Source organism: Lynx canadensis, chromosome B1 (assembly GCF_007474595.2).
Source record: "Lynx canadensis isolate LIC74 chromosome B1, mLynCan4.pri.v2, whole genome shotgun sequence".
Lineage (NCBI taxonomy): Eukaryota > Metazoa > Chordata > Mammalia > Carnivora > Felidae > Lynx > Lynx canadensis.
The window spans coordinates 84,558,539-84,585,991 of NC_044306.2; the positions used below are offsets into that span (position 1 = coordinate 84,558,539).

Below are 27,453 nucleotides of genomic sequence, written 5' to 3' on the forward strand. Positions count from 1 at the left end.
CTTCCCCTGCCCACTTGTGTGTGCTCTCTATTTCTCTCTCAAAATAAGTAAACATAAAAAAAAAATTAACCTTGCTTTCTTGTCTATAGTCAATATATAATAGTTATTTTAAACTTTGTATGAAGGATGCTCAGAGATACATGATTGAATGAAAGGTGACTATTTCTTATAAAGAAAAAATATCCTCATAAAGCTAAATATTTCATCTGTGAACTCATGCTTAATTTTCCATGCATTGGAATAAAGAAGAATAAAATTGTTCATACACACACCTGGAAAACAGTACCACTCTATATTAGTATGGAGATTATTATCAAAAGTGGGAAACTGATACTTCTATCACAATTAATATGGAAAGCTTACCAGGCCATTTGGTATAGGCAGAGTACACGCTTTTTCTGAGGGAATGTGCAGGCTGTGCCTAAATTCAAAATTTACGAAACAGATGTCAGTGGAACTCTTAGAACAGCAAAGTGAGCAACTTGGCAAATCCTCTCTCCTAACAGGAGCACTGCAATTGGACAGAATTGTCTAAAACGACCATCTTGAGACGAAGGAAATAAATGTGCACACAAACTCAGAAGTACTTATTGATGAAAAACTAGTGGACATTGGTTAAGACCATTGGTGTCTGTTGGCTCTCTTGCCTGGAGTTGCTCCCATCCAAGCCAGCTGGGCAGTTGGGTCAGCACAGTTTTACTGCGGTGACACAATCTGAGAAGACCAGCGGTTTCACTACTAGAGGGGGCTGACTTTATTTGGACTGGAGAGCAGAAAAAAGCACACTCCTGAAAAGTTGTTGGAAGCAGTGGTGATACACATAACAATGTCATTCACAATAACGTCAAAAAATAATTACATCGGACCAAATTTAACAAAGTACTCTAAGAATTGTATACAGAACACACAAAATCGTGCTTAGAGAAATTAATAAGATCCAATAAACAGAAAAGACAGTCCGTGTTCCCAGATTAGGATACTCAGTATTGTTTCGATGGCAATTCTCCACAAATTGATCTATAGATTCAGTCCAATTGCTGTCTAAATCCCAGTAGTCTTTTGTGCAGAAATTGGCAAGCTAAACCTAAAATTTGTATGGAAATGCAAAGGAACCAAAATTCCAAAAACAATTTTGCAAAAGAAGGACAAAAGAAGACTTACACTTTCTGATTTCAAGACTTAATATGAAACCACAATAATCAAGACTTTGTGGTACTGGAATAAGTATACACATCTAGATCAATGGAACAGAATTTAGAGCCCAGATGTAAACTGTTCAATTGATTTTTGACAAAAGTGCCAAAGCCATTCAATGGAGAATGGAGAGTCTTTTCAAAAAATGTGCTGTGACAATTGGTTATCCATATGCAGAAAAAATAATTTAGAACCCAATTTACGTCACACACAAAAGTTATCTCATAATGGATCATAGGTCTAAATGTAGGAGCTAAAACTATTTGTAAAACTATTTGAGAAAATATTTCTAAGTTGGGTTCAGGAAAGAGTTCTTAGATAGGACCCCAAATTGTAGATTCATAAAATAAACAATTTGATAGATAGAATTTAATCAAAATTATAAACTTTTAAGGATCAAAAATATCACTAAGTAAATGAAAAGACAAGCCACAGATTGGGAGACAATATATACAAATCATATATCTGATAAAAGACTTGCATCCAGAATGTATAAAGATTCTTACAACTCAATAATCCGAGAAAAAATCCTAATTTAAAAATGGGCAAACAGTTTGAATAGATTTTTTGTCAGGTAAGATATGTGAGTGGTTTATATGCATATGGAAACATATTCAATATCATTAGTCATTAGGAGAATGCAAATTAAAGCCCCAAGTGGATACCGCTTCATCATAGTGGAAACCATCATAATCAAAAATCAGACAAGTGTTCACAAGGATGTGAGAAACCTGGAACCCTCATACATTGCTGGTGGGCATATAAAGTTGTGCTGCCACTTTGGAAACAGTTTGGCAGTTTCTTAAAAAGTTGAACGTAAAATTACTATATGACTTTTAGGTATATACCAAAGAAAATGAAACCATATGTCCACACAACAGCTAATGCATGAATGTTGATAACAGCATTATTCATAATAGTCCAAATCATGAAGTAATCCAAGTATCTGTCAACTTGTGAGTACATTGACAAAATGTGGTATATCTATACAATAGAATGCTATAAAAAGGAATAATCTGCTGATACATACTACGACATAATAACTTCAAAGTCATTATGCTAAATGAAAATGCTAGACACAAAAGACTATATATTACATAATTCTGTTTATATGAAGTATGTAAAAAAGTAAAATCTGCAGAGACAGGAAATAGATCAGTGGTTTCCTGGGGCTGACAGTGGGATTGGGGTTTGAATGCAAATGGTCATTTGCATTCAAGGGAGAGATTTGTTTAAGGTGATGGAAATGTTCTGAAACTGGGTTATAGTCAGGACTGCACAACTCTACAAATTTGCTAAAACTCTGAATTCTGCACTTACAATGCATGAGTTTATGTCAGTTATATTTGATTCAAGCTGACAAAAAGTTATCATAAAATACTATATAATGTTTCACCTTCAGTGCATCTTTACACATGGACTCACTCATTAATACTTCTCGTATTCTGAAATAAATAAACATCAGCCCTCTGTTAGCCAGGCTATTGTAAAGGGCACTGAGAGCATTTTTAAAAAGAAAAATAGGGGCGCCTGGGTGGCTCAGTCGGTTAAGCGTCCGACTTTGGCTCAGGTCATGATCTCACAGTCCATGAGTTCGAGCCCCGCGTCGGGCTCTGTGCGGACAGCTCAGAGCCTGGAGCCTGTTTTGGATTCTGTGTCTCCCTCTCTCTCTCTGACCCTCCCCCGTTCATGCTCTGTCTCTCTCTGTCTCAAAAATAAATAAACATTAAAAAAATAAATAAAAAAAAATTAAAAAGAAAAATAATGTGGCCATTCATCTGCGGCTAGTGCTAACATCCCTGCTTGCCGGATTGGGGGTATGTCCTGGTTCTCTGGTTTGAAGCTCAGGGTCAATCATCCAGAGTATGTGTCAGTATTGTTATATTTTAGAAAACTAAAAATATCCTCACAAAGAGACTCACTAGTTGTCCTGTGCTTCTTTTCCCAATACATGTATCGCGATCCCAGCACTATATATAGCTCCAGAAACACATGGATTTTCATAAACTCTGAACAAAACTCTCTATATTTTAATACTCAATTCACACTGCATCAGAAGATGTCAAGTTTAAAAATGTACAAGCAGCTATTCTTGTTGACCATATTCTGTGAATCCTAATTTAAATTTTCCACACCAAACAGTAGGGGTAATTTTTAATGGAAATTTCCAGTGAAAAACCACTCCTGTGCAGTGCTAATGTTGCAAAACTGATCAGGAACCCCCAAAGGTTACATTTTAAATAATGAAACAGTTACATTCCCATCAAGCCATCGCAAAGAGGGAGGTTCATCAATAATAATAATAATCAAGCCATGCTAAGTAATGCCTTAAGTGATTGGGCTTATTAGTTTCACTATATTGAAAAATCCATCATTAAATTACTTTCCTTATTCTTGAGACTGACTGGGTTTTAAAAATAATTAAATCAAGAAGATAAATATTGAGTCTCTTATGCACATGGCCCTGGTGTACAAATGAACTAAACATTCTTCCTTTCCTAAAGGATCTCAAAGTAATGGAGAAAAATAAAAAATGAAAATAACTCTTTATGCCAAGTAATTTAATAGTGAAGTGAATGAAATGATTGTTGAATGAATTAATAACAGGAAATAGGGAGATAGCAGCCAGAAACCTAAATCAGCTCTATGTTCCAACTGTTTTATTGTTTCTTTCCAATAAAACTGAATGAAATGAACAATGCTCCTTCTCTTTGCCCTCCGCTTTCTTTAGTGAACATTACGTGGTAGAGGTGAAGCTTCCAGCGAGAATGTTTGAGGCCCTGCCCCTGCAGATTAAAGAAGGGCAATTGCTTCATGTGTATCCAGTACTTTTTAATGTTGGAATCAATGAGCAACAAACTCTTGCTGAGAGGTAAGATTCAAGTGTAAGATCAGTACTACACATGTTTTTTAATTGGTATGGGTATGCTGAGCAATTCCATACGCTTCTGTGCACAGAACACAGAACTCAGAAAGACTCATGGCAAACGTTCTCCCTTTTTATCACTACGAAGTTATTTGAGATAGCAAGGACAAATATTCACATTTAAGGATCCCTGGCCCACATCAAATTTAAATGTGGCAAACGAATGAGGAAAATATTGATGCCAATACCAAATTATTTACAGGGATTAACTTTCTTCATGTTTCCAAGTACAGTGTGTGTATCCAGTTTTAGAAGTTTTACGTTTGGGGTGTTGGGGGTGCCTGGGTGGCTCAGTCGATTGAGCATATGACTTCGACTCAGGTCATGATCTCATGGCTCGTGAGTTCGAGCCCCATGTGAGGCTCTGTGCTGACAGCTCAGAGCCTGGAGCCTGCTTCATTTTGTGTCTCCCTCTTTCTCTGCCTCTCCCACACTCACACTCTTTCTCATTCTCCTTCAAAAATAAACATTTAAAAAAAAAGTTTTTGTGTTTTGGGTGCCTAGGTGGCTCCTTGGTTAGACAACCAACTCTTGATTTGGAATCAGGTCATGATCTCGCGTGTTTGTGTGATTGAGCCCTGTGTTGGGCTCCTGTGCTGACAATGCAGAGTCTGCTTGGGATTCTCTCTCTCTGTCTCTCTCTCTCTCTCTCTCTGCCCTTGTCCTCCTTGCATACTCTGTCTCTCCAAATAAATAAATAAATAAATAAATAAATAAATAAATAAATGTTTAAAAAAAAAGTTTTATGTTCATATGTATTTCAACAATGTAAACTCAGCTAATTTTGTCAAACTTTTCTGGACCTGAAACACAGTCTATTATTCCCTTTTGTTTTGTTTACTAAAATAGCTGTTATTGGGCAAGGTTAGCACATCTTTTCATAATAAATTGCTTAGTCAAACAACAGATGATTATACATAGCGCCATGAGTTAGTGTCAAAAACACTTTCGTGAGAGGGGCGCCTGGGTGGCGCAGTCGGTTAAGCGTCCGACTTCAGCCAGGTCACGATCTCGCGGTCCGTGAGTTCGAGCCCCGCGTCGGGCTCTGGGCTGATGGCTCAGAGCCTGGAGCCTGTTTCCGATTCTGTGTCTCCCTCTCTCTCTGCCCCTCCCCCGTTCATGCTCTGTCTCTCTCTGTCCCAAAAATAAATAAACATTGAAAAAAAAAATTTTTTTTAAAAAAACACTTTTGTGAGAAAGCATAGGAATTACTTTTGCATATTACATGATTCACATGTAGAGATTATTGAAAATGTGGATACGAGTTAAAGTTCATAGAACACATTTTTTTTTTTCAACGTTTATTTTTGGGACAGAGAGAGACAGAGCATGAACGGGGGAGGGGCAGAGAGAGAGGGAGACACAGAATCGGAAACAGGCTCCAGGCTCCGAGCCATCAGCCCAGAGCCTGACGCGGGGCTCGAACTCACGGACCGCGAGATCGTGACCTGGCTGAAGTCGGATGCTTAACCGACTGTGCCACCCAGGCGCCCATTTTTAAAAGATTTTAGAGAAAGAAGTCACCATCTTGGCTATGAGGCCTGGCTGGAGAGGTTCCCCTACAGGCAGAACTTCTGGAGAATTTGATAGTCTTCCATATTTAAAATGATTTCTTATCCATAATTCACTCTCCAAATGGCTCCTTCCCCCATAGGTATCAGTTTAAAAGTGCCTAGCGTATTCTTGGCCATGACTTGATATGTAAGTGTTAAACCTTTCCAATGTCTTTTACTAAATTAAAAATGCCACTGCATTTACAGTACTCCTGAGTTTTTCAATGGTAGTCAAGGTGCCAGTTTTTATCTATTATTTTCCAGTGATTTTTCCTTCTCTCCCTCTTATCCAAAAGATATTTCCTGAGCAGCATAGGTTTTCATAATTCTCACTTGTCAGTTACAAAATTAGGTGGCAGCTTTGTATTTCATGTTTAATTTCAAACTGTACAGAAGCCATTAATCTCTTTTCTTATACTATGCATAAATCAGAATATATTTGTATTCACTGTGTTGTACAAGTTTTCTTTGATAATTGAGCACTTTTGCAAATAAGTACCTGAAGTCAGATTATATTCCAGTCATTGGTATATATGTGCCTCACAGCAAGTTCAGTGGTTGAGATGAATGATATTTATGAACATAAATTACACAATTTGGGTGGGAAAAACAAAACAGCACTCTAAATTAATTATCTCTTCTTTGGTACACTAAACTACAGAGTGTTTGTGGTTTGAATTAGTAAGTTAAGACCTGTGAATGTCATCTTGAGAGATGTGGAAGTCCCATGTAGAGACTTTCAAGGAATAGTTAGCATTGTATTTTCAAGCCCTCTACATTCGGTTAATTTGCATCATTTATGTCACTATCTCAGTTCTTAGTTACTTTATTTTAAAAAGCCCCTTACCTTCTTTGTGGCGCCCATGTGGCTCAGTTGGTTAAGCATCCAACTTTGGCTCAGGTCATGATCTCACCGTTCGTGAGTTCGAGCGCCACATCAGGCTGTGTGCTGACAGCTTACAGCCTGGACCCTGCTTTGGATTCTGTGTTTCCCTCTTTCTCTGTCACTCCCCCACTTGTGCTCGCTCTTGCTTGCTCTCTCTCTCCCTCTGTCTCAAAAATAAATAAACATCAAAAAATAAAATGTCCCTTCCCTTTCTTCTCTCTTATCGATCTTGCATATTTTATGTGTGTGTGCACACACGTGCACCACGCACACATACACTTTTTTCATAACTGGAAGCTGTAAAAACACATAACACTTGAAAAGGAGATAAATGACAAAGTATAGAAAAACTTGAAGAGAAGAGGGAAGGCTGACACTTAGACATCAACCAATTACTGATTTAAGTAAATCACTCTGTCTCTGTTCTCTGAGTCTTATTTCTCTGATTCTGAATTTTGAGCTTTACCAGGCAACATCTACAAGTTAGGTATGCTATGTAATCCAGGTTCAATACTTTACGAACTATTTACCCATTGCCAACTTGTATGTTATGTGTATCCATTCTTAATTAAATAAGTACTAATTACTCTGGCCTACACAACAAAATCCTTCAGACTGGGCAGTTTACACAACAGAAATGTATATCTCATTTGTATATCTCATTTGTATATCTCAAATGTATAGCCTCATTCCAGAGGCTGAGAATTCCAAGATCAAGGTTCTAGCCAACTTGGCTTCTGGTGAGAAGTCTCTCTAACTTTCTCTCTGTGTGCTCCCTTGATCTCTTTTGTGTGCACAGAGAGAGATGGTGAGCTCACAGGTGTCTCTCTTTGCAAGGACACACCAATCCTATTAGATTAGGGCCCCCACCTCATTTGACTTTAATTACTTCTTTAGAATCTCCATTTCCAAACACAGCTACTGGGGTTTAGGGGCTTCAAAATATGATTTTTGGGGGGGAAGACACAAACATTAAGTCCATAACAATAGTATTTCTCCAGCAAGGATGATATTTTTTTAATACCAGTTGGTTATAATGTATGAAAAAGTTAGAAGAGTGTATTTCAGTGTTTAAGAGAAGCTCTCCTATGGATTTTCCTTCATCTATATTCTCATTCTCCAACTTTAACTCAGCATAGATATTGAGCATTGACCTTGTACCAGGCATTACTCTGCCAAGCTAAGGGACACAGGGAGCATGCAATGTGACAAGAAAAATGGATATGATCCCTGTCCGAAAAGAACTTACCATCCAGTAAGGAAGCCAGGTCAACAAGTAATACATTACAGTTTGACTCATGCAATAAGCAAAGATGTGGAAGGGGCAGGAATAGTGGAGGAAAGAAAGTGATTCACAGATGGGAGGGGAATACATGAGGAAGGTTTCATGGAATACATGAGCCTAAAGCCTGAAGGATGAATTGATCAAACAGACAAGGAAGATAAAAAAAATTCTAGTTAGAGGGAGAATAACATGTGGAGAGTTCCAAAGGTATCAAAATGCTGCCGATGAGGGAGAAGAGTGTAACTACATTCCTATGAGGGTTTTTGGAAGGTTTGGTGGAGAAGTTAGATGCTAAACTAAGGGGTTGGACTTTGTCCTTTTAGGGAGAGAAGAGGCAGTGAAGTTTAGTGAGCTGATATGAAGAACAGGTATTAGACTCACTTCTCCAACGTTGTGTTTATTGCACATGCAGCTCTGGGCATATAGTCAAAGTTAAACAAATATCTGTCGAATGAGTGAATGATCTGACCTTGATGTAAAGGAGAGACTGGAAGGGAAGGAGATTGAAGACATAGCATTGGGGTATTTGGGAAGCTATATACCCAGTCTAGAGTGGATGTAATTAAATGTCTACTATACAATTACAGTGTTAAGGAAAAAGAAGGAAAGACTGCCAGAGGTGTGAAAAGATCAATGAATACTGGACGGGGTGGAGAAAAGAGAGGAAATCCAGAAGAGTGCCTAGATTTTAACATGAGTTAATGGCAGAATACTGGGGATATGTTTAATTCTAAACAAGAGGAGGAGGTGGTTTTAGTCTGGCATCTATTTAAAAATAAAAGGTTAAAAAATGTTACTTTCAGGAGCATCTTTATAACCCATAACTGTTTTCTTTGTTCTATTTTTAGGTTTGGAGATGTCTCCTTGCAGGAAAGTATTAATCAGGAAAATTTTGAACTTCTAAAAGAATATTACACAATATTTATGGAAAAGATGCCTCCTGATTGTAAGTATACCAGCTTTAGAAAGCAACAATAATAATTTCTTGATTATAAATTTTCAGGACAGGTCAAACAAAGAGGTCAATGGGGGAAAGACATGGGGTAAGGACGGGAGAGCAACTTTGAGATTATCTGAATCAAAAAGACTGATTGCCAAGGTGGCATGACCGTCACCTGCCTCACTGCCTTGATTGCACTCTTGATGTCCTGCTGCTCATGCTAGGACATTAATTTTAGTGCCACTGGAAGATACCAAAAATCTAAAATAAGGAACTTATAGTTAAGAATCTCAATTGAGTCTACTAAAAAGTTTGTATAATTCTTAACCATGTAAAAGGGTTTAATGAATAATTAACTTTTTGATTTATAATCTATATCAGATGTATCACACATATACAAGGAGAAAATCAGATAGAATACAAGTTATACAAGTAACAAAAAGTGATATGAACTAAGGAACTAATTTATTGAATAGGATTATTGCAATTTTTATGTGAAACTGTTAAGCATCCAAGCCTATAGAAATGTATCTTACACTTCAGCATGTTTTTTATTATTCAATTCTGCAGTTCTTTTCCCCACAAAAGTAAGCACACAACATTTGAGCAATTCAAAGCCAGAGAATCAAAAATGTAGTTGGAGTTCATCAATAAGTGATATAAGTGTGTGGTAATATTGAGATATTTACAATGATAAGAAACTAGGTTTTAATAAAATAGAAAATATTTTAGTATTTTTAACCAAAAGCTATAATGAAAGTCTATTATCAAATCACTGGCAATTTTTTCACTGCTCTGTATTCTGATATGTTATCTAAAATACCGTTGGTGGCAGAGTGTTTAGGACTTTTCATAACCCAGTGAATCTTGCATCAAAATATTACAATGGCATATGCAAGTTCAAGTGTGGATAGTTACAAATTTCACCTGCAGTTTTTATATTATTTTATTTCACATAAAATATTATTTTTAACCCAAAATGAAATTAAATGCAGGGAAACTTTTTGGCAGCCAGCATTCTTGTGAATTCTAAATTTAATTACTTAAAGTTAATAATATAAACAAAACTATTTTGCATTAGTAATTAATGAAAAATGGCTTGTTTTAACTTGGATGTGGGTAGATAATTTTTATACAAGTTATCTAAATTTGGAATTCTCAGAATTCTTTTTTTTAAATGTTTGTTTATTTATTTTGAGAGAGCACAAGAGAGCACAAGTGAGGGACAGGGAGAGAGAAAGAAAGAGAGGGAATCCCAGGCAGGCTCCGCACTGTCAGCATAGAGCCTGACTTGGGATTTGATCCCAGAACCGTGAGATCATGACCTGAGCTGAAATCAAGAGTCAGAAGGTTAACCTACTGAACTACCCAAGCACCCCTGGAATTCCCAGAATTCTTATAACTTATTTTCTATTTCTATCAGTTCTTTCAAAGTGTGATCACAGGACCAGCAGAATCAACATCACCTAGGAACCTGTTGGCAATGCAAATTCCCAAGTCTCTCTACAGAACTATTGAGTTTTCCCTATAATCTGTGTTTTAATAAACATTTTAGGTTATTTTTAATTGATACTAATATTTGTGAACCAATGATATGTCCTCATTACTTAAAATATATTTAAAAGTAGGTTGTTGGCAAAGTCTATAAGGGGCTTCAATACTATACATAAAATAATTATGTCACCTTAAAAATATGTATAAGTCATTGTTGAAATATGTACAAGTCATGAGTAAATTATTGTCTGAGACACGAAATTCAAAAAAAAAAATCCCTACATTCAAGTCATTTAAACTCTTCATGGGAACAGAAGTTTAAAAAGTTTGAAAACATAAGACCTCATGTAGTATACTAAATAAATATAACTAAGTATATTTGAAACTTGTAAATATATTTCTTCCTTGAAAACATGGTGGACTTTTGCATCAAACCAACTATATTTCATTAGCTAGGCAGTTGTCTTAACATAGTGAATGTTTCCTGATATTTTGTTTTCTATTATGTCAACATACTTTTGAGACAACCTGTCACAGATTTGGCACAGAATTTTGTGATATGACTTTGGTTGTTTTCCATAACAAAAGTCCAAATCTGATCTATGCACTATACTGACATATGTAGGGTTGTTCCTTATGCAGAAAAGTTGTAACTCAAAGGATCATTTGAGTTATACTCCATTCAAGAAAGAAACTATAAAGCTTTATTAACAGTGTAAATAGAGGTTAGGCTGTTTGTAAAGGAGGAAAAGAATTACCATGCTGAATCGTACCCATAATCCATATAATCTATTATTTTTCTTTCACAGTAAAATTAAGGATAATTTCTGTCAGTGTTAAAAGGATGAGTTAATCCTGTAAACCATTACTTTCACTTACTAATCCATTTTGGATGAGCTATCCATTCATTAACCCCGTTTATTTTATTATTTATGAATTAAATGGTTGAATTTTACACTATTCTACATGTTTTAAAAAAAATTCCGTTTCTTCCAAAGGAATTTTTTTTTTTACCTTAAGGGATGTCTTTTGTGATATTGGGATTGAATGAATAAATCTATTTCAACCGATGTGAGAAATACACATATATGATAGGAGACTATCCATTAAGTACAAGAAAAGAAGGATTAAAGAACCCACAAAATATGGAGAAATTGTTCAAGATTGAGGGGCTTCAAGCATCACTGTAGTTAAATGAGAAGGATTTTGGACAGGATAAGGTAAACAAGAATAACAAATGTGTTGATGAAGAAAAAAGAGGGATTAAAGAGAAGCTGTTGGATTTGGTGGTTATGAGAATTGATGACATTGCCTGGAACCATTTACATAAAAACATGGAGTGGAACCACATCTAAGGCATTTAAGAAGAGAACTCGTATTGTACAAGTGGACAACCAGAGCGAAAGCTACCCTCCTAGGAAGGTCGGTAGTGACTACAAAGAATGAAAAAATAAGCTGAAAGCAACAGAATCAAGGAAGAGGGGTTTTCTCCTTTATTTCTCTTTAGTTTCATTTTCCAAGAGACATGAAAATTGTAAAGACATGTGGAAAGTATAGGACAGTTGCAAGGGGCTAAGGATCGGCTCTGGACACTGCATAGAGGCTCTACAAAAGGTTGCAACGGTCAAACCCCTAGAACTAGCCAGAAAGCCCTTGAGGGACCCAGAGAGAGCAGAAGATTATGCCTCCCATACGATACAGAGATAGAACATTACTCAGGAGGAAAAAAGTAGTATTCTGGGTTTTAGAAAAAGAAATCTGCCATGCCTGGCTACAGCCCATATAACACCTGAAGAAATTCAATAAAAGGTCACCCGTGACTGTTTAAGATTGGTGCCCTGAGTATCGAAGGTTTGGAAGGAGGCCAAAGTGTAGTTTAGGTCTGCTGGTCCACCACTGTCTGTTAGGTCTCCAGGCTCCTTTGGTAGTTTCAGAGGGAAAAGGCTTGAAAAGAGATTTTGTTCACAAGCACTTTACTAACTGTAAAAATCAGATCAGTCATGGTTTTCCCTGATATGCTGTCAAATTCTTGTAACATAATTATGAAAATGTAATTCTTTAACTATAACGTTTAAAATCTGTGCATGAGTGTCAAGCACTCTGAGGTTTACTTTTGCTGAGCTAAGATTTAGTTAACAGGCTGCAATTTATTTAGACCAAAATATTTTCGTGTGCTTTGAACTTACATTTTCAGTTAACATTTTACATTTTTTAGTATTTTCATTTATCTTATCTCTCCTTTAAAAAATAAATCAGTGTGTGGGGTGCCTGGGTGGCTCGGTGGGTTAAGCCTCCAACTCTTTTTTTTTTTTATTTTTTTTTTTAACGTTTTTATTTATTTTTGAGACAGACAGAGACAGAGCATGAACGGGGGAGGGGCAGAGAGAGAGGGAGACACAGAATCGGAAGCAGGCTCCAGGCTCCGAGCCGTCAGCCCAGAGCCCGACGTGGGGCTCGAACTCACGGACCGCGAGATCGTGACCTGGCTGAAGTTGGACGCTTAACCGACTGCGCCACCCAGGCGCCCCAAGCCTCCAACTCTTGATTTCAGCTCAGGTCTCATGGTTCATGAGTTTGAGACCTACATCAGGCTCTGTGCGCTGAAGCTTGTTTGGGATTCTCTCTCTCTGCTCCTCCCACACTTTCTCTCTCTCCCTCACTCTCTCAAAAATAAATAAATAAACTTTAAAAAGTGGGGGGCGCCTGGGTGGCTCAGTCAGATAAGCATCTAGCTTCTGCTCAGGTCATGATCTCACAGTTCATGAGTTCAAGACCCACATAGGTTTTGCTGCTGTCAGCACAGAGCCTGCTTCAGATCCTCTGTCTCCCTCTCTCTCTCTCTGCCCCTCTCCCATTCTCTCTCTCTCTTAAAAATAAATAAATATTAAAAAATAAAGTAAAAAATAGATCAATGTAGCAAAACTGGGTCAGTTAAGAATAAAATCAGAAAGAAAATTATAATGTTAAAACTCAAAATAATGTGAAATATATAAAAAGTAACAGGACTCCATTAGGATAAGAAAACCTACACATGAAAGGATTTCCCAGAAGCAGATGAAAAAGAAAGCTTAACTGTGAATAAAATGTTGAATATCTAAAATCTACTTTTGTTAGGCCAGAAAATGGATCACGTGACTCTTCATATCTAATAACTTGTCTTTTGAAAACATTCTCATACAGCCATTGAAAGTTCAGCAAGGTTTTTCAAAGATAAGATAGAACTCTCTAGTAAATCAAGATACTTTTTCTAGAACAAATATATGGTAATAGTTCCCTGAGTAAAATTATTGGATTCTGTTTCTCTAAGAAATGGAAAACAAACAAAACAAAACAGAGCTACCAAGGTATCGTTCATAATTGTACTTTATGTAATATAAACTTACAAATGGATATATCAGACTATTGCTAAGAAACAGACAACTAGTTACAGCATTTATAACACATACTATGCTCTGGAAGAAATCAGTCCTAGGTCTTGCCAAGATTTTGTAGCTGATCACATTGTTGGACTTTCCACATGGTTCAATGCCATAGAATGTGGGAGAACAGTGGCTGGCACACATACTAACACATACCTTGTGTTACAAATGGATAAAATCACTGAGGAGCAGCAGATACATCAGTTCTTGGAATATCGTGCATATATCAGAGAGAAAAATTGCACTGCATTTGCTCTGTGTATTAATGAAAATTAAGGCTACTTAAATGACTATTTCCTTCAGTCAGTAATTCTAGTATGAGCTGTGGTCGCAGTCCAGAAAGTGTGTGATAGAATCAATAGTGACAGCATCAACTATGTGTGCCTCAGAGATGGGCAATGCTCCATAAACAAAATAAGGTGCATTTAAATATCACCTTTATCTAAGTAAATATCTACTTACTGTTTGTATACTTAAAATTGGAGCCCACGCGTGTTGACACTTGTAACATGGCTCACCGCTTTCACAAGTCTAAACATGCTGCCTTTACTCTCTCAGAACAAGCTATGGTGGGGTTTCTGGCCCCTGCTTTTCAGAGCCCTCTACCCTCAGACTAGCACCCATGCTGATCCTGGCTAACCAGACCTCAGCAGGCTCTGGAAATAACCTGAACTTATAAAATAAGAAATGAAATCAGGCAGATATCTTAAAAGACATTAACAAACACACACAGACATGCAGTTGCACACACACACAAATACACACACTCACACTCATGTACACACCCCATGAAATGTCTTCTGACAATCTGAGTTTTTCCCTTTAGCAAAGGGACTTTCTGATACAGGTTAAATATTTCCCAAGTTTTAAAGTAAATTTCTAAATGATTAACTTTTTCTCCACATATAATAATTCTAGATCTCCTCTGAATGATTTACATTAATATATATATTATATTTATGTATATGATATGATTATATATATTGTATGTGTATGATATATACTTGTTCTGAACATTAGGATGGCCCTTCAACGTTACAAAACAGTGACATCAAAGGCTAGTGTTTTATTCTGTCAACTAAGGTTCAGCCATGGGTGACAAAAAATACCATAAGACCCTTCCCCCAGTACTTTTCTCCCTCCTCCCAATATATCTTTTATATTTTTACTGTCTATAAACTTTAAGTATGAGGTCAGGAAATGCAAGAAAGGATTGGCCTGCACACAGGGTCAGATAGACACAGGGTCATGTCTGAATTTGACATGTTATGCTAGCCTAGGCTGTGGTTTGCTAAAATAAAAACTATACATATATTACTAAATCCTTAGTAACCATATCAGTCCAAGCACAGTCAGGAAAACACATTTGAGGAATTTGCTGTGGAGCATTGGTGATAGACATGAAAGAAATGGGAGAAATTAAGCAGGGATCGACTTAGCCACACTGAGTTTAGCAATATCAAGAAGCTGATGCTAGGCCAGGTGCTGAAAGGACCTAGGTCAGATGTAGTGTCACCAGAGCACAAAATCTAGGGCCATGCTGCTGAATCTTGGTTCTTGATGGGGACTGTCCAGAAGAAGCTGGGACCACAGACAGAAGAGTTGCCCCCTGGGAACTGGAGCCATGCGGAAGCCACGGTCATATCCACAAGCAGAGAGATCAGAAAACAAATACACTGGTTTCTGTCTCCCTGGTTCCTTTAACCTCGCTCTTAATCCTCATTGTCCAAATTTAACTGAGTCAGCAGGCAGCAAGCAGTCTGGGGAACAAGGATTCCTGTGATATAGAGCAGAAGGGAAAAAAGTAGAGATAGATATGAGAGCAAATCAGCAATTGACCAGCCCAGTCTATCCCTCAGTCATTCGGCACCTCTTCTTACCTTTTACCCATGCAAGAATAATTTCAAACGATCCATATCTGGATATGGGGTCAGCAGTTTGTGTTCTACCAAGCTCTCTAGGTGACTGTGCTGTACAATATGATTTGAAAACCACTAGGTTAGACTTGTAAAATGTTATAGATTAGTTATCAAAATGTGAGTTTGTGTTTTGTGTTTCATTTATACTCTAGACCTGAGGATAAAAGAAAGTGAAATTCCCAGAATATTGAAATGTTGTATCTTTTATTTAGTTTTTGCTTAACTAACATTTATTGACCTAAGTGAAGTGTATATAATGTGTACAATTCAGCTGTAATCATGATTCCGGTCAATGTGAGGTTACCTGGATTGATTATGCCAAAGTAAATTAATGTGTCTAAGTTTACCAAGCACAAAGAAAGATCTGAATATTATGGATTTTTGGCATTTTTAACAAACATGAAGATATAAGAAGATATAAGGCTCTTGAATTAACACACGAATATCCTTCCAACAGGAACTATAAATCACTGCATAATTAATTACTACGAATAATTTCTGTCTTGCAGACAGCCAACTCTGATACCATGTACACATACAGATATACCCATGAAATATCCAGTTACTCATTCAGATATTTTACTTGTTTTATTTCAAACGCATGTGTATTTGGAAACATTCAGATAGCTGAGGAATTTTTCACATATCGTCCATATGCTTGGCATTACACAGACATTAAAGACGAGTACAAGGTGTTGGTGGTATAGGAGAAATTATTTTATAATTCAAGACTACCTTAAGGTTGGAAATGTTTCAGAAAGAACAGATAAAAGAGGAATTTATTTAATTTTTGTTTTTGTTTTTCAAAGTACTTTTATTTATTTTCTTAAATATATGAAATTTATTGTCAAATTGGTTTCCATACAACACCCAGTGCTCATCCCAAAAGATGCCCTCTTCAATACCCATCATCCACCTTCCCTGCCCGCCCACCCTCCGTTTTTTCTCATTTAAAAGAGGAATTTAAAGATTACCAGCTGTCTCCAATTTTTCTCTACCCATTTTTTTTTTTTCACTGAATCCACTCCAGTCAGCCTTTGGTCTAAATAACTTTACTGAAACTGGTTTTTTCATAGGGTTTAGAGCCAGTGCTCAGTGCTCAGTTCTCTGTTCTCATCCTACCTGATCTAGTAATAGATTTGACATGGTCATTTTTTTCCATCTTTCATCATTTGCTTCTAGGCCACCACACTTTTCTGTGATTGCCTCTACTCTCTGGCTACTTTTCCACTGCCATTACTGATTCCTCATTAACTTTCTGACCTCCAAATGTCGGAGGGTCCCAGGATTTAGTCTACAGATGTCTTTGCTCTTGTTGAACACAGTCTCATTGCTTTAAATACCATCTATTAATTATCAACCTCTGTTCCTACATCACCAGCCCATCTCTCGTCCTGGAACTCATATGTCCGGCTCATCACCTCAAACTTTGTTCCTGATATGCCCTTAAAAACTTACTTTTCCGGGGCACCTGGTGACTCGGTTAAGTGTCCGACTTCAGCTCAGGTCATGATCTCATGGTTCACAAGTTCAAACCCCGTGTTGGGCTCTGTGCTGACAGCTCAGAGCCTGGAGCCTGCTTCGGATTCTGTATCTCCCTCTCTCTCTGCCCCTCCTCCACTCATTCTCTGTCTCTCTCTTTCTCAAAAATAAATTTAAAGAAAAACATTAAAAAATAATTTAAGAATTAAAAAAAAAAACTTACTTTTCCTACTCTCTCTCTCCCTCTCTCTACCCCTTCCCTGCTCATGCTGTCTCTGTCTCTCTCAAAATAAATAAACTTAAAAAAAAAACTTACTTTTCCTACAATCATCTATCTCCATCTTAGTTTTTAATGAATTCTAGCTTATTTGTTGCTTTGGGAAAAAAACATTGAAGTCACATTTGACTCTTCTCTTTTTCTCACACCCCACTTTCAGTCCATCAGAAAATTTCACTGGCTCTATTTCCCAAGTGTGTGCCACCAGCTCCCTCCACCTATATTGTTACCATTCTGTGCAAGTCCTTATTATTCTCACTCTCATATTATGGCAATAAGCTCCCTCTGGTCTTTTGTTTCCTCTCTCAGCCTCACTCAGTTTCTATCACTGCAGCCAAAGTGATCTTTTAAAAATGAAAATGAAATCACGTCTCTCCTCCAACTCTTCTGATAGCCCCTACTTTTTCAGCCGACTAAAAACCTAAATTTTTACGGTGGTCTCGAAGGTTCCTTGTTATCTGGCAGCAAATCTGCTGACTCTCCTTTCCTACCTCTCTCCCTCCCTTGATCTACTCTGCCCCACACTGACTTCTTGCTGTTTCTTGGGACTTTTTCTTGCCTTAAATTCTCTGCCTTAAATTCTCTCCCTTTATATGGATCCTTCACTCGTCCCTTTAAGTCTTTCCCCAAATGTCACTTTCTTAGTGAGGCCTTTCTTAACTACCGTCTTTATTTATTTCCTTTTAAATTTTAATTAGTTAGCATACAGCGCAATATTGGTTTCAGAAGTAAGACTTCAGCAACTCATCACTTACATACAACACCCTTGACTGCCCTCTTTATTTTTAAAAAAATTTCTTATTTACATTTCCTTATTTTTTAAGAGACAGAGAGAGACAGAGCACAACTGAGGGAGGAGCAGAGAGAGAAGGAGACACAGAATCCAAACCAGGCTCCAGGCTCTGTGCTGGAGCCCCACAGGGGGCTCGAACTCACAAACTGTGAGATCATGACCTGAGCTGAAGTCAGACACTTAACCTACTGAGCCACCTACATGCCCCATTGACTGCCCTCTTTAAAATTGCTATCTCCCGGGGCACCTGGGTGGCTCAGTAGGTTAAGAGGCCAAGTTCGAGCCCCATGATGGGCTCTGCACTGACAGCTCAGAGCCTGGAGCCTACTTTGGATTCTGTGTCACATTCTCTCTCTGCCCCTCTCACACTCCCACTCTGTCTCTCAAAAATAAATTAAAAATATATATATATTAAAAAAATTGTTTCAATTGCAATCTCCCATGCCCTAGTCCCCTTCTCCATAACACCTACCATCATCTAGTGTATAATACATCATTTACTTTGTTTGGCTGTATCTCCTCAGAATGTAAGCTCCTTGGGGACAAGTATCCTTGACTATATTTTGACTTTATATCCCAACTACCAAAAACATTATCTGGCCTATAGCTCATACTCCATAACTATTTGTTGAATGAATGAATTAATGAAATAGATGAGGTCATTTATGAATGTTTTAAAGAATTTGATATATAGCAAATATATATATAATACTCACAAGCATCTTGCCAAATGTGTGCCCCTCAGGACATATTTTAAGAAATGCTATAAGGGGCTTGGGATCCAAGATGATTTTGTTAAGTTCACACACCTAGCTAGTGGGTGAACAGGGACTAAGTTCCATATTTCCTGTTTCCCAGTTAAGTGTTCTTTTCACTTTTGTACTGCTGCTCTCCCATTGCTGTAGTTCTTCTGATCATTTCAATTTAAAACTGCAGATTTAGAAAACATTTGCATATATCCAGCAGCACCTTTATTTTCAGCTCATTGAAGAAGAAACTCTCATGTACTTACCTCTTCAGGCTTTTAATTTTCTCTGATATTAATAAAGATTAAGGGATTTTTTTTTTACCTGATATGTCTCTAGAAGCACTTCTGTGGCTTTTTGAAAGGGAAAGTGATATAAAACAGTATTCAGTTTTAATTTTCTATGTGCAGGTAAAACCACAGACATAGACTTCTGGTGTCCAATAACTTGTGCACTAGACTGAAGCAACAAATGTAAACAGTACTGCAAATAACAGAGGTAGACATGCACACTCACAGATGCCCATACAGATGGCCGCCCCCCTGTTTATCTCAGCATTGATCTCTGCATCTTCTACGTTACTTCAGGCTCCTCGCAATTTAGACGCATCAGTTTTTTGGTTAGCCCTCTTCTGCTCTAATTTGTATAGGAAAAGTCTAAGATTAGTATATCAGTCAACTTTACATCTGTCTACATTCTTTCCCTCTCACAGGGGCTTCCTTGTCGGTAGAGTAAGTAGACTGAGTCTTGCACTCCAAATTTTACCACTCATCGAAGATTAGCTAGACTCCCAGTAAACCAGCCTAGTAAGTCTACATAAAATGGCATGAAGTCAAAAGATATGAATTCAATTGAAAGCTCACTTAGGTGAATCACTTGATGTTTTGAATGCCTCCATTTCGTTATCGACTAAATGAGAATAATCAATATGTATATGCCAATACATCAAAGTACATTCTACCATTATCTCACCAGAGAAAGGGAGTTAATATTTCCAGTGTCAGTGTCTGTGCTAAGAAGATGTCACACTGCACTTATGAATGTTACAGTGAGGGATAAGATCATGACTGTATGCACTTTGAGTTTCTCACGAGAGTTATATGTCTCCTTTGTACTAACAAGTCAACTTATTGATCCAGTTAAAATTGATTATAAAGCTCTTCCTATAGTTTGAAGCAACCTGCCTCTTTTCCCCATTCGGTAGTCTCTTTTCCTCTGTCTTGTGTATATTTATTCAAATATAAATACCTATCTATATTAACCTTAACGAATTGTTTTCTTATAATCACTGCTTGTCTGATAATCTTTTTAAAAAAGCATATATCTCTTTGTGAAATACTGTGATAGGGATGAGATCCTGAAATAATCACCATTAGGATAAGTTTATTGGCCCCACAGTGAGGAGTAAGGTGGATATTAAAAATCTTAGGATTCACTTTCCCCTTTGGAAATAAATATCACCTAATTTAACATGAATCTCCTAGGACTCCAGTTTCAGCATAGTATGACACCTAATAAAGAGCCCAATAATTAAAGGTAAATAAAATTTAGTCCCAACTTTTAATTAAACATCAAAGAGCAGACAACTAGCAACTTTATGATGATTCTTTTGAAGTCCTTTTGTCCAAGTTTCTAATTCACTCTATTGAGCATGTCACTCTCTCAAACATTCACTGCTTACTGTGTTGTTTTTCTCAGCCACAAGTGCAAAGTCTTTTGTTTCCTTCTGGTCTACCTTTTCTTGCATCCTAAATTCTTCATGCTTCCAGTTCTGCAAAACAAACTCAGACTCATCTTTGAAGTCAGAGAAGGAGGAGAAACTCAACACTCAAAGATAAAATTATCTTTATCAAGGGATCAGAAAAGATAAGTCTGGTGACATGGTTAGTTTAATATATTGTGTTGCTATCAATAAACTATAAATATATGAGAAGCCTAGGTTATAAAACTATAGCTCACTTCAAGCCAAAAAAAGAGCTATAGGAATGGAATGAAATGTCTACCTTGTGTTTTTATTACCTCTTTCCTTTTCATGTTGGAGCCTCCCAAGGCAGCTTTGTTTCTGTAATCTTCTTCCTCTATTTTACCTCATCTGTACCTTTTTAATACCTCAGAAGTTCTTTATTTTATTCCATATAGTATGAAATATTAAAGATCTCATTCTTACTTGCCTCCAGGAGCCTAAAGAAGTAACGCAGAGACCTTGGCTATTGGGAAAAAGCCCTGTCTTCTCAACTGTCTTCTCCTGCTTTGTTTTGGCTATCATTCTAGCAATTTGGGAGTCATTTCCTTCCATGTTACCAGAAAGTGGAGCATGGAAGTGCTGAACTGTTCTTTTTTTGGAGATGGCCTCATTATGCATCTGCCCCTCTATGCTGCCATGTGGCCTTGACATATTTCACTGGCAGCCTGGCTCTTACATGGTAGGGAGGTGGGGTACTGGAAATATCTCAGAAGCTGCTTTCCTTTCTGTCCTAAGCTTTAAGAAGTCTATACTTGCTTTGGTTTTCAGACATTTTGTGTGTAATGTATGCTCTCAACAGGACCTTTCTTGCTATTCTTGTCAAAGTAAAATGCAAGGACTTGGGAGTTGCCTTGGGAAAAAGGAAAGGCAGCCATCAACTGCCTTCACTGCTAAGGCAGTGAACACTCACTAGAATGCGGGCAGTGCAACTGGGCTCACAAGAAGACTCAGCTGGGGAATCTGCGTCAACCTCCTTTCCATACTCAAATTTTCTTCTGTCTGTGCATAAAACTATCTCAAGTATCTGAGGCATTTAGGCTTTTGAGAGTCATCTACCTGCGAACTATCTCCCCCCCAACCCTTTGTAATGACTTGAAACTATTTGGAGATTCAGAAATCAAATCATGAGTGTTTTCTTAACAAAAACAAAAATAGGAAAAAAAATTAATATGTTATAATTCTACTCTCCTCCCTGCACACCAAGTCCCATGGCCTTCAATGTATGACAGTGAGCAAGGAAAATCCTGAAGAATTTTTAACACAATTACTTTTAAAGTTGTCTTTCATTTACTATGGGTGATGCAACCTTGAAATTCATTTAAAACGAAACAATGAAAGTGTATAGGTCAAAAATATTATTCAGCTCTGTTCAGGTGGGGAGTTTGATATTTGATTTCTTATATTGCCTTTTTCATAAATTGTTAAGTTGGAAATACAATTTAAATAGAGCCAGTTTCACTGGGGCTTTTTTTAAATATTTCAAGATTTTACAGCATCCAAAAGAACGTAATTTCCAATTTTAAGACATCTCAATGGCTTTCACCTAATTGCATTTGTTCGCTTGCTAGTTTAACTATAGTTAACTATTAACTGTAGTTAATTTAACTATAATTATTTCAGAATTAATTGTAGAGAAGATTTGATATCACAGGATATAGTACTAACCAGGGTAGACTATGAAAGTGTTGTTCTTATATGTTCATTTTTTCAGTTTATTTACTTTTAAGAGACAGAGAGAGAGTGTGCAGGGGAGGGACAAAGAGAGAAAGGGTGAGTGAGAATCCAAGCAGGCTACATGTTATCATGCAGAGCCCAACACGGGCTCTATCTCATGAACCATGATATCATGACCTGAGCAGAAATCAAGAGTCAGAAGCTTAACAGACTGAGCCACCCAAGTGTCCCTATATGTTTATTTTCAATACTTAAAGATACAGACTCTTACAATTTTTTTCCCTTTGTAGATGTTCTGGTTATTTATTACCAGGTGACAAATTATTCCAAGTTTACTGATATAAATCAGAAGCATTTTATTTTATGCTCACAGATTCTGTAAGCATCAGACAGAGGAAGGTAACTCAGAGGAAGTAAAGATGGTTTATCTGCACCCCATGATATCTGGGACCTCAGCTGGAAAGATTGGTGGGGGCGGGAGGGGTGTGGTGTCAGGGTGTCACTTAACTGATTGGGAACTGGAGTGTTCTGCAAGCTTCTGCACTTGCAAGCTTCTGCACTTGCTTCTGACACCTGGGCCACGATGACCTAACGGGCTGGACTTGGGTGAAAACTGTTGACTGGGAGAAACCTAAATAGGAGCCTCCATGTGATTGGGCTTCTCCCAGCATAGTGCCTAGGCTCTTATAGGGAGCACCTCAAGATAGGAACACAGACAGCAAAGTTCCAAGAGAATCAGACAAGAGCTGCATTGGCATTTATGGCCTAACTCCAAAGTGACATAGCGTCAACTTGTGCATACTCGTTAGTAAAGACAGTGACAAGCCCACCAGCATTCCAAGGGAAAAGTACATAAACTCCATCTCTCAATAGAAGGAGTGGCAAAGAATGTAGAGCCTTGTCTTAAAAACCATCACTGTAGAGGTGATTGAATGGGCTGCTTTCGAGAGACACTTCTAAATTTACCTTGTCATTTCCTCATCTCTAAAGCAACAATACACGTTGCCAATATGGCTGGTCAAGGTTAAAAATGCCTGTTAATTATATAGCCACGTATTTACCTTAGGAATGTGTTGATTGCAAGTGACAGAAACCCTGACCTCAAATTGGCTTGAACAATAAAGAAATTGATGAACAAAACTGAAAATTCAAAGGGTCAAGCAACGCAACCCTCCAAGGGAAGGTTGCTGTCAATGGCTTAGCAATAGTTGAAAAGACACTTCCATGCTAATTCAATCACTTAACCAATCTTAGTGTAGAACTTTAATCCTACAGTCCTGGTCCATCCTTAAATGATGGCTGGCATGACCAATGATCTCCATGCTCAAACTCACTCTATCAACCAAACAGATAAAGAGGACTTTTCCTCCTCCTTCCACATTTGAGTCCTCAGCTTCACTCAGCTGGGCAGGAGAGGTCACCCACATACCCATGAAATGATTGCTGTGGTCACAGTCAAGTTCTTGTTGGCTTAGTTTCAAATGCCCATCTCTGAACTGATCCTGATTTCAAGGTGGATGGGATTATATAAATTGACATCAGAGTGGAAGTATGGTTGATCCCATTTAAATTTTGTGCCAGCTATGAAGTGGGAAGTAGGTGTGGTGCTGGGAATTGAGCTTTAATTTCCATTTCATCTTGGAACACTCTGGCAACATAAAGTCATTTGACTGTGAGGTGATGAAGCTATTGCCTTGGCCTCATTAACATCACAGCTCAATCAGGTGAAAGTTTACAGTCACATTCCTGCTTGCTTGTCAGCACCCCATCTTTGATCCAGGTCAATGTCATAAGGAAGATATTGGTATAAAAAGTGACTCTGTTTTTGGCTCTTATGTTCCATGAAAGAGTGGTAAGAGAACAGTCACGGGGGTTGTGAGTGTTTCTGATTCTGATCTTTGTGTGCACCTCTATGTGTTGAAAGAGTATTTCCTACTTTGGATAAATTCTGACTTTTTCTGAGAAAGTAGGCTTCCTATCTGAGACTGTGGATGCTTTCCTAAGAGCTACTAATGTCTTTCTCTGTTTTTCAGGGTTGACACAGAATCTAACAATGTAGCCGCTTCTGCCAAGACTTTTATTAATTGTTTTCCACTTCAAGTCTATGAAGCATGACAGGGTTATTGTCCTCATTTTGCAGTAGAGAAAATTAGGACAGAGGGTTAAGCAACTCACCTAAGACCACATGTCAGATCAGGGACGGAGTTGGCATTAGAAATCACTTTCTGGGAAGCTTGGTTCCATGCTTTCTTTAAAAAAAAATTACGAAAGTTTCAAACAAACAAAAAAAGAATACATCATAAGATAACAAACACTAGGGAACCCATCACTCAGCCTCAGAATTTTCTTTCTTTTTTTTTTTTTTTAAGAAACAACTTACAGATAGAATGAAAGCTCCCTTTCCACACCTTCCAGTTTTAATCCCTCACCTTCCCTTCTCTGAGAAAAGAAGTACCCTGAATTTGGCATTTTACATTCTCATACACACTTTTACTGCATATATATTATCCATAAAAAATCTGGTAGTTTTACATATTTAACTTTATATTATTGCTACCATTTTGGATGTGTCCCATAATTTTTATTGTTTTGCTCAACATAGTTTTTACTCTATATTCATGCTGATATGTACATATATAATATAGCATGTTTATTGATTTTACCCATTATATAATGTTACATTTCATGAATATATAACAATGTATCCATTCTCTTTATAAATACTTAGGTGTTTTTTTTTTTCTGTTGTTGAATATTATAAACAATAATGCAGTGAACGTTCTTGTACCTTTCACCTGATTTTTTTCTTGAACCCTATTTGAAAAAAGAATACTCTTACGGAGATAAGTATGGAGATTTAATTATCCTGTTTAAATTATGTGCTAGAGTAATGCAGGAGTGAGTAGCAAAAAGCAAGACTTGCGATATTTACATTTGAAGAGACTTATTCTAAGTTTAAACTAATCCACATTCCATGTATACCGGGATTTTAAGTTGATTTATCAAGATTTCTCATTTTATCTTAAAATCTCACTTATTAGTCCACAGTCTAGTCATTACCAATGATACTTCTTTCCAGAACCAGACCTGAATTTCTGTGACCTGCAGGATTTTGGTCAGGTTGAGAAAAAACTGGCAGCAAACAAAGTATTGAATTGGTAGAGATGTGCTCTGAATAAAGCCAGCTTTATCATTATAGAAATAGAAAGAGTGGCCTGAAAATTTTAAGAACATCAGAATGATTTCCTTCTGAAAAGCATGCCCTGGGGAGAAGGGTTGAGATTTCCATGGGACATCATGTCTGTCTTAAAGTGCTCTCTTTATGGGGTAGAAATAGGCTAAGGATGGCCATTTATTTGACTTATATTTAGGATCCTTATAGTCTATTTTATATAACTGATTAAAAACTCTTCATGTCAACAGTGAAACGGAATTATTTTGAAAAATCACTATATTTACTCTGGATTCTCAGAATTCTGAAGAAGCCGGTTCATTGTGTTGATACTGGAACTGCCAGCTAATTGTGAAGACATTAGCACAGATATGGGGGACATTGTCGGCGTTGGAATTTGGAGACTAGGATTTTTTTACTTCCTCTCACGAGGAACCTTGTGAAAGTCACTTACCATCTTGGATATGGGGTTGCCCTAAGTCAGTAATTTGCAATTTGCTTATGTTGACTCCAGGTTGTTTTATCAGTTTCAAGGGTCGGGACAATAAGAGTAATAATAATAATCACATGGAATAGAAGAGAACATATTCAGGGAACAGTGTTTGCGCTAAGGGTAAATTTTATGTCATAATTTTTTTGTTACAGAAGGGTGTGTGTGTTTGTGTAAGGTAAAATTCTTATTCTGTATTCCTTTCAAAAATGTTTGAAAGCCATTTATATCACGTGACTCCAGAAAATATTTTAGGGACCTGCCAGATATGGTTATGTCCCTATTTAGAATACCCTAATTGCTCCTGTTTTTTAAGATGAAGCCCAAATTTCCAGGCATAACAGAAAAGACCCTTCATAATTTTTGCTTCTGGGACCATGCCCTGCAAGGTCCTGGTGAACTACAAATTCCCTGCTTTGACAGTGCTGTATCATTTCTCCACACTCAAATGCTTTCCGTAACCACAAGGCCTTACTTTTGCTAAAAATTCTTCCATACCCAAGTATTCTTTATGGAATTAGGCACTCCTTCCCTTGGGTCTCTATTATTTTTTTTCTATTATTATTTTTACTGACTTAATGTCATAGCCCACAGTACATTTCACTGCGGTTAATAATGGTTTAAAATCCATCTCACCCTACTAAACTGTGAAGATTTTGAGGTCAACTCTTTGTATCTTAAGAATTTGGGTTCTTTCCTTTTCTTATGCCTATATTGTGTTCTCCCTTTCTCTTAAAATAACTTTATTCTTTAGAAACAGTACGTGTTCATTTTAAATGTCTCAAATGACATGGGAAGGCAGTTGAAAAATCACCCTAAATCCTACAACCTAACAAAGACCACTGTTAACATCAAAACCGATGTCTCGCTCTGCCTTCATGAATGTATAGAGAGACATAAGCACACACACACATGCATACACATACAGTGTTATATGAATAAATTCATGCGTTGATCTGACCAATTTTTCCTTTCAACAATGTCAAGGACACTTTATCTGTTAATGATATATCTTTACATGTTTTTTAATGGCTACTTATAATTTTAATTCATTAAGGGCATCAATGGCAGACCTGACTTCTTGTTCCTTGTATGCTATCAGTATCAGTTAAAAAGCAGCATTATTGTCCTTTTGTTCTTTGGTCAGCTGTAGTCTTGAGCTGTTTTTGTAACTCTCTTTAAGGATTCTGCATTATTCTCCTTCCCTTTATCCTTGGCCTGCATCCTGTTAAAATTTCTGTATATCAGAGAGTCTCCTACCTAGTAATGTGATTCTTTTAGTCAGACCTTGTCTTTCTTAAGAGAACCATCTATAGTTACATAGTAAGTGTTTGACTTCTGATAGTTTTTCCATTTAGAAACTAATACAGTGGAAGCATGCATATATTTTATATGAATATTTTAAATCTCACCTCCCTAACATAGGGTATGCATCTCGATTGTACCTGACCTTACCCTC

The 27,453-nt window shown here is 37.2% G+C and overlaps 1 protein-coding gene across 1 annotated transcript in view; it reads left to right on the forward strand.

The window, feature by feature from the left end:
* The window catches only part of INPP4B (inositol polyphosphate-4-phosphatase type II B), a 797,369-nt gene that overhangs the window by 710,809 nt on the left and 59,107 nt on the right, over positions 1-27,453 (forward strand). Inside the window, 2 exon segments of the mRNA XM_030313011.1 lie at positions 3,926-4,066; positions 8,693-8,790. Coding sequence (XP_030168871.1) covers positions 3,926-4,066; positions 8,693-8,790 — 239 coding nt within the window.